Source organism: Dipodomys ordii, unplaced genomic scaffold, assembly GCF_000151885.1.
Source record: "Dipodomys ordii isolate 6190 unplaced genomic scaffold, Dord_2.0 Scaffold1, whole genome shotgun sequence".
Classification (NCBI taxonomy): domain Eukaryota; kingdom Metazoa; phylum Chordata; class Mammalia; order Rodentia; family Heteromyidae; genus Dipodomys; species Dipodomys ordii.
The window spans coordinates 37,941,251-37,949,804 of record NW_012267217.1 but is presented as its reverse complement, the minus strand read 5'-3'; the positions used below and the strand labels follow the sequence as shown (position 1 = coordinate 37,949,804).

At 40.1% G+C, this 8,554-nt stretch overlaps 1 protein-coding gene across 2 annotated transcripts in view; it reads left to right on the top strand.

Annotated features, from left to right (window-relative positions):
* Positions 1–8,554, top strand: part of Ppil3 (peptidylprolyl isomerase (cyclophilin)-like 3) — an 18,668-nt gene that overhangs the window by 7,011 nt on the left and 3,103 nt on the right. For both annotated transcript variants that reach the window (XM_013009677.1, XM_013009668.1), the window contains exons 3-6: positions 857–931; positions 3,470–3,563; positions 4,010–4,077; positions 7,499–7,617. In XM_013009677.1, the coding sequence (XP_012865131.1) occupies positions 857–931; positions 3,470–3,563; positions 4,010–4,077; positions 7,499–7,617 (356 nt within the window). The remainder of the gene's footprint in view (positions 1–856; positions 932–3,469; positions 3,564–4,009; positions 4,078–7,498; positions 7,618–8,554) is intronic.

The window sequence follows — 8,554 nt, the reverse complement described above, 5'->3', positions numbered from 1 at the left end:
TGCCACTTCCAGCTTTTTTCTTTTTGCTTATGTGGTGCTGAGGAATCGAACCCAGGGCCTCAGGCATGCAAGGCAAGTGCTCTACCACTGAGCCATCTTCCCAGCCCCTGATTTTTTTTTCATGATGATTTTTTATCACAACTTTGCTTCCAAATTTTTGAGTAATTCTTATGCCCTAACCTTTTAATCTTCTGGAGCTTTTCCTTTTGTTGAATTTAATTTTAGAGAATAAGAACAGCTTATCAGAATTACTACATGTAGACATGTCACTGATTTTTGGGCTATGTTGTCCTGTGGCTACAAAGTTCTTGGTCTTGCTGGAGAAAGAATTTAAGGGCACATAGGAGACAAGAAACAGAAGCAGGTTTGTTAGGGCAAAGCAAAATGAGAACAGAGCAAAAATGTACTTTGTAGCAGTAGTTTAACCTGTCAGCAACCCCCATAGCCTGGGAAAAATGACATTCCCCATCCACTGCCAAGAACTCCTCCATGCCTACCTGTGTGTGGGGGTTGTTGACACTGGAAGTTAGTGACATATTAACTAAGTTTTCCAGAACTGACCACCCTTATGTCCACAGACCCCATTAAAAGCTTGAGTTTTTGGGTCCCAGCATAACTGCTCCTTCTTAACACTGCCCAATCCCTGTCTGAAGAGCGTACTTTTGCTTTTCTTTCACTTTGCTATGCTAAGTGACAACCAAGAACTCTCCATAATCTCCCCAAACCTGGTGAGAGAATCCAGATGGAGAGTGCAGTCTTTATTCATTCGGCTTGACCATCCAGTTAGGGAAGTGGTACAGTGCTTGTAGTTACCTGTAGAAATTTTATTTGTTCTTAAATTGTCTTTCCTTTTTAGTCTGTCACACTTCATACAGATGTAGGTGATATTAAAATAGAAGTCTTCTGTGAGAGGACACCCAGGACGTGTGAGGTGAGTGCCACTATTTGCTTTTTACACATCAGTTTATATAACACAATAACCATTTTGAAGTCAAATCATCCATCCTAAAAAACATAACAAAACTTTCTGTAAAACTATTGTCAGAGTTGGGCCTCGGTGGCTCCTGCCCATAATCCTACCTACCCAAGAAGAGAGTAGTTCTGGAGGACTACAGTGTGAGATCAATCTGGACAAAGAACTTCCCCAGTCTCCATCTCCAAAATAATCAGCGAAATCCAAGAATTGATGCATGGCTAAAGTGGTAGAGCACCAGCCTATCAAGTGAAAGGTCTTAAAATCAATCTTAGTACTACTCTCCCCCCGAGAAAAGCAAACAAAAAGAAACTTACTAATTTCTTTTCATGTCTAAAGTAGAACAAAGATAATGTGGATATTTTCAATAACTGCATAGAATTCCACAATCTTTCTTTTGCTCATTTTCTTAGTAAATTATTAAGATATTATATCTAGATAAGAGAACTTATATATAAATACTTTACATGGTGAAGTGACAGAATGAAAGGAAGAAGAGTGAGCTATCTATACTGTGATAGATAGCTATACCTGTCTATATGTAGCTATCAATATTTTTGAAAGGTATAGAGTAAGCCAGAGACATACCTTCTCATGGAGCTAATTTTCTAGCTGGGAAAATATTGAGTAAAAAATTAATGCTAAAATATAATAGATAATACCTTGAAAGAATTTAAGTATTGAGATAGAAAATAAAAGGAAAGGGGCAGGGTACTAATGGCTCACTCGTAATCCTAGCTACTCAGGAAGCTGAGATCTGAGGATCGTAGTTCAAAGCTAGCCCAGGCAGATAAGTCCTTGGGAGACTCTTATCTCCAATTAACCACTCAAAAACCCGAAGTTTGGAAGTGCCGCTGTGGCTCAAACGGTAGAACACCTGCCTTGAGCTGAAGAGCTCAGGGACAGCGCCAAAGCCCAGAGTTCAAGCCCCATGACCGACAAAAAAAAAAAACCGCAAAGTTGTGCTATGGCTCAAGTGGCAGAGCATTAGTCTTAAACACAGAGTTTCAGGGACAGCACCCAAGCCCTGGGTTCAAGCCCCAGGACTGGCCAAAAAAAAAAAGGGAGGGTTACTTTAAAAAGAAGGTAGTCAGGTACCGGTGGTTCATATCTGTAATCCTAGCTGAGATCTAAGGATCTCAGTTTGAAAGCTAATCTAGGCAGGAAAAGTCCATGAAACTTTTTTTTTTTTTGGTCCATTGTGGGACCTGAAGTCTGGGCCTTGGCAATGTCTCTGAGCTCTTCAGCTCAAGGCGAGTGCTCTACCACTTGAGCTACAGAGCCACTTCTGGTATTTTCTGCTTATGTGGTGCTGAGGAATCGAACCCAGGGCCTCATGCATGCAAGGCAAGCACTCTACCACTGACCCACCTTCCTAGCCCCCATGAAACTCTTTATCTCCACCAAAAAGCTGGAAGGGGAACTGTGGCTCAGGCCTTGAGCAAAAAAAAAAAAAAAAAAAAACCAGAAAAAAATGGGGCTGGTAAATTGGGTCAGTGGTAGAGTGCTTGCCTTGCATGCATGAGGCCCTGGGTTTGATTCCTCAGTACCACATAAGCAGAAAAAAGCCAGAAGTAGTGTTGTGGCTCAAGTGGTAGGGCACTAGCCTTGAGCTGAAGAGCTGAGGGACAGCGCCCAGGCCCAGAGTTCAGCCCCCACAACTGGCAAAAAAAAACCAAAAAACAAAAAATGCTCAGGGACAGTGCCCAGGCCCTAGGACTGGTACACACTTGTGTGTGCCCACACACACAGGTGAAGCCAGATCTACTCAGAGTACTCATACATTCAGTTTAAATATTATTGAAGCATTTATTTAAGCATTTCTTATGCATTTACTTTATTTAAGTATCTACTTAAATTTTACTTATATACTTAAACTGAATGTATGAAAGTATAATACTGAAGATAAGAAGGCATTTCCATGGAAAGAAATATAAAAAGAACATTCCAGTGTACCAGTGGCTCATTCCTATAATCCTAACTTGCTACGTAGGAGGCTGAGATCTTGGAGGATCATGCTTAGAGGTAAGCCTGGACAGAAAAGTTTGTTAAACACTATCTGCAAGATTAACCAGCTAGAGTTGTGACTTAAGTGGTAGATAGAACATTTGCCTACTAAATGTGAGGAGGACAGAGGGAGAGGGGATGTAGGAAGGAAAGGAAGAAGGAGAAGAAAAGAAAAGAAATAGAAGCTGCAAGGAAAACCTTCCCCCTTTGGAGAAATTGTTAAAATGTTGATGAGGTCAGCATAGCAAGCAGTGGAAAAAGGGGTTATTTTACAAGAAGTAGAGGGGCCCAGGTCATGAAAGGCTTTCATTCTTAATGAAGATTTTGTATTTTCCAAAAACAAAAAATGCTATCAAAGGAATTTTAGGTAGGAAAACATTATCTAAAATAATGCCTAAAGTTCATAGTTGAATATGCTGCTATAGTGTACAATTGTTTATCTTAAGTCTGTTTCTACCATTTCTCAATCCACATTTTTACTCTCTCTAGAACTTCTTGGCTCTTTGTGCCAGTAATTACTACAATGGCTGTATATTTCATAGAAATATCAAGGGTTTCATGGTTCAAACAGGAGATCCAACAGGTAAGTTTTTTCATTAACCAAAATCGAGAAATTTGATGTATTATATGAAGAGGATAAAATAATTTAAAAAATAAAGCATGTGGAGTCTTTACAGCAGGGCCACCTTACACTAACAGCAAGAAAACTATAAGCAGACATTACAAGCAGACACTTATTCTTAAAATGCTAGCAGTAGTGGTAAGGGTATTTATCTTTCTCATCTTTTCAGTTTAGTTTTGGGAAGCATTTAAGGTCAAAACAACTTTCATTTGTACTTCAGAATTATGCTAGAGTTGGGACTGTAGTTGTGGTACAGTACTTGCCTAGCATGTGTGAGGCCCTTGGTTTGATCCCTTAGACCCGCAATCAGTCATAGAGAGTTACAGTATAAAGTGGTCATTCACTTAGAAGTTGGACCGTTTCTCAAGTTTAATTAGATACTTTGTTTTACTTGTCTTATAATATAGGTACTGGAAGAGGAGGTAACAGTATCTGGGGCAAGAAGTTTGAGGATGAGTACAGTGAATATCTTAAGGTATTATCTCAGTGCTTCAGAAGGTCATATTCTCTTGTCTAATTACACTTGGAAATTAATACACGTTATAGTGACACAATTTCTAAATGGGTATAATTTTTTCTAGTGCTTCACAGTCAATAAATGATGTCAGGGAGAAAATGTAAATGGCAGATCTAGCCCAAGATATGTACCATCACCTGGGTCTTGATACTAAAGTGAGCTCTTGAGTCTTACCTGAAATTTTAGTTATGCATCATTGGCCTTCTTTGAAAGGCAGGGAAGAAAAACCTACTGCCTCCTGGTTGCAGTATTGCCCAGGCAGAGTTAGTATGACATCCTATAGGAAAACAGTCAAAGCAAAGTGACAGGGCTGGGAAGGCGGCTCAGTGCCTTGCATGCATGAGACCCTGGGTTTGATTCCTGAGCACCACATAAACAGAAAAAGCCGGAAGTGGTGCTGTGGCTCAAGTGGTAGCCTTTAGCTAAAGAGCTGAGGGACAGCGTCCAGGCCCAGAGTTGAGGCCCCATGGCTGACAAAAAAAAATAAGCAAAGTGACTGGGAACCTGGCTTAAATAGTGGAGCACCTTCCCAGCAGGTGCTAGGTCCCAAGTTCAGTACTATAACCTCCCCACCCCTAGTACTCTAAGGAAAGAACGAAGTAACTAGGCACTGGTGGTTCATGCCTATAATACTAACTACTCAGGAGGCTAAGATCCAAGAATTGCCAGTTCAAAGCCAATCTGAGCAGAAAATGGTAATCTCCATTAACCAGCAAAAAGCCAGAACATGGAGGTGTGGCTCAAGTGGTATAACACCAGCCTTGAATGAAAAAGCTAAGGGAAAGTAAGAGGCTCCCAGTTCTAGGGCCAGAACCAACACACACACACACACACACACACACAGAACCAACACACACACACACACACACACACACACACACACACACACACACACACACACACACACACACGGAGGCTCCCAGTTCTAGGGCCAGAACCAACACACACACACAGTCAGGGCTTCCGTGGTTCACACCTATAACTATTGTTATTCAGTATGCTAAGATCTGAGGATTGCAGTTCAAAGCCAGCCCAGGCAAGCAAGCCCATAAGACACTTATCTCCAATTAACCAGACATACACACACACAAAATCAGATGTGGAACTGGGACTTAAGTGGTAGAGTACCAACCTTGAACTGAAAAAGCCAAAGAATAGTGCCCAGGGCCTGAGTTGAAGCCCTAGAACTGGCATGAAAAAAAAATCAACAAACAAAAAAGTGATAAATTGTCTTAATCAGAGTATATAATTTAGTGTGTATTTCAGTTATATTAAAATTTATCTAGGGCTGCGAATGTGGCTTAATGGTAGAGTGCTTGCCTAGAATGCATGAAGCCCTGGGTTTGAGTCCTCGCACCACATAAACAGAAAAGCAGAAGTGGCACTGTGGCTCAAGTGGTAGAGCACTAGCCTTGAGCAAAACAAGCTCAGGGATTGTGCTCAGACCCTGAGTTCAAACCCCAGGACCAGATATATATATATATGATAAGGCAAACAAATGAATCTTAGTATTAAATGTAAGAAGCATTTACCAGAAGATGAAAATTGTATTGAGTTTTGAAGTATTCAGAAATTACCTAAAGAAAATAATACATTTCTTGGCAGGTATACTTGTTACATAGGGTTACATTTTATCAGTGGTGAGCTAATAAAGAGGAGTAAATAACATATTCAACAATTTGGTAAATCTGAATTCTTTTTTCCTATGCCAGTCCCAGGGCTTGAACTCAGGGCCTCATGCTTCCTCAGCTTGCTTGGCAGTCAGCTCTACCTCTTGAGCCATGACTCTAGCTCATATATTTTTTTTTAACTCAGGGCCATGTACTTCTGCTTGGCGTGCGTGTGTGTGTGTGTGTGTGTGTGTGTGTGTGTGTGTGTGTGTGTGTGTGTGTGTGTGTGTTCATTTTAGGCTGGTAATTGCCCCACTTTGACTCCACTTATGGCGTTTTGCTAGTTAATTGGAGATAAGAATCTCAGGGACTTTTCTGTTTGAGCTGGCTTCAAACTGTAATCTCAGCCTGAGTAGCGACTAGCACCCAGCATGTGTATGTATAACATTTGATTGGTAGCCATGTTATTATTTATTTAGAGATAAGGTCTTACTGTTTATCTTAGGCTCATCTCAATCTCCCAATGATCCTTCATCAGCCTCTCAAATGTTAGGATTACAAGAATGCACTACCACACCCAACTGGTAATCATCTTTTAGGGAAATACTAAGACACTAATTTTTGTTGTTGCTCCACCTCTGCAATTTATGCAATTAGTGTCACCTAATGAACAGCTAACAGCAATCAGTGAAGTCACATTCTTTTTTTAATTTAGCCATGTATCTATAGCACAGCTCAGTTATGCCTTTAGTCATGTCAGTAAGGTCCTTTAGTACACAGTCCTTAAAAACAGATGGTTCATAATATTAAGGATTGATAAGTGGCTGGGTGCTAGTGGCTCACACCTGGAAATCCTAGCTAGTCAGGATGCTGAAATCGGAGAATTAACAGTTCAAAGCCAGCTTGAGCAGAAAAGTCCATGTGACTTCACCTAAAAATCAAAGTGGTAAATCTCTAGCCTTGAGTAAAAAAGCTTAGTGACAGTGTCCAGGCCCTGAGTTCAAGCCTACCAATAAACCAAAAAATAAAAAAGAATAGATTAAATAATCTAAGATGGATATGATTTAAGACCTTCCTTACATCTTCTATGTCTGAGGTTATAAACTGATTGTATACATGAGAGGAAAACACAGATGCATTCTCTGTGGCTATCAATTAAGAAAAATGTTCTAATATCATCGGACAAGAGATGCCCTAATGGACATTGCCAGAATCCAACTCTGCCCAGTGTTTATGTTTTGCCCAGTTGTTAATTTATTGTTAGGTCCTCATGAGCATCTTCATCCACATAGACTCCTGAAGTAGCCCAATCTCCCTTGTTTTTCAGATAAAGAAACTAGCAAGAGTCCAGTATATAAGAAGAGATTATGGGGATTTTGATTTTGTTGTCTGATGGTTTCATGCCAGCACACTACTCCTTAATATAAATGTAAGGATTGTTTCTGTTATACATTGGTATTGCTACAAGTGTTTGGCTATATTTCTCCAAAGTGGAATGCAATTGATTGATAGTATTTAATATATAAACAATTTTCATGCAGGTTTTTCAGGTAGACAGACAATACAGACACTGAATATTTGGAGCTTTCTTTTGTTTACACATACTGTGCAAGTGTTTTTACCACTGAGTGAACATCCCCAGCCCCAAGAGAAGCAAGATAAATGTTTTACTGATTCCTTAAATATTAGGAAGGAAGAGTGCATGTCTTCTTGTTCATTCCTAAATTGGGAAACACGGTTAAATGGATGCTTTGGTCTGTCTTTTTCAGCACAATGTTAGAGGTGTTGTATCTATGGCGAATAATGGCCCAAATACCAATGGATCTCAGTTTTTCATCACCTACGGCAAGCAGCCACATTTGGACATGAAATATACGGTATTTGGAAAGTGAGTATTTAGTTATGTTTTTTTTGGTATGTCATTGCATACACATGGCTGTAGTATTGAAAACAGGACTATGACTATGTTCCTGGTGTTTGAGACCACCATTTCTCAGCCTGTGGCCCTGAGGAACTTAAAACCTCTGTGCATTATTTCCTTGTATTACATAAGAGGAATCAGTGGATTTCATTAGAATTATTATGTAAATCAATAGTAGTACATGCTTTCATTAAGAATAGAATTTGGGGCTGGAGCCTGGCTCACACCTATAACCCTAGCCACTCAGGAGGCTGAGATCTCTAAGGATTGAGGTTGGAAGCCAGCTCAGGTAAGGAACCCCAAAGCCAGAAAAGGAGCTGGCCCTGAGCACAAAAGCTCAGGGACAGCACCCAGGTCTTGAGTTCAATCCCCAGGACACAAAAGCATTTGGCCTAGAAATGGTGATAATCCCAGCTCCTTATAAGGTAAATATTGGAAAGACTATTGTTCAAGGTTAGCTGGGGCAAAATAAATGAATAAAGTTAACAAGACTTCCTTTAAAATACAGTTGATTGAGGTGGCACATGCCTATAATACAGCTGTGTGGGAAACGAGCAGGAGAAATAAAATCTCAGCTTTGGCTCAGGCAAAAACCAGGAGACCAGATTGAAAAAGTAACCAGGGGCTAGGGATTTAAATGGTAAAGTATTTGACTAACAGAGACCCTGAGTTCCAACAAACAAGTTAGAATTAAAAAAGAAATAGCATTTAATAGCAAGTAACAAATTTGAAAATAGTGCTAAAATGAGTAATTACTGCTGGTTCCATGATGTCATTAGTATTCCAAGAGCCTCTTGCTTTTCAGCCTTCTTTAGTTTCCATTTTCTTTTTTTTTTTTTAATTCGGTCGGGGGCCTGAACTCTGGGCCTGGGCGCTGTCCCTCAGCTCTTCAGCTCAAGGCTAG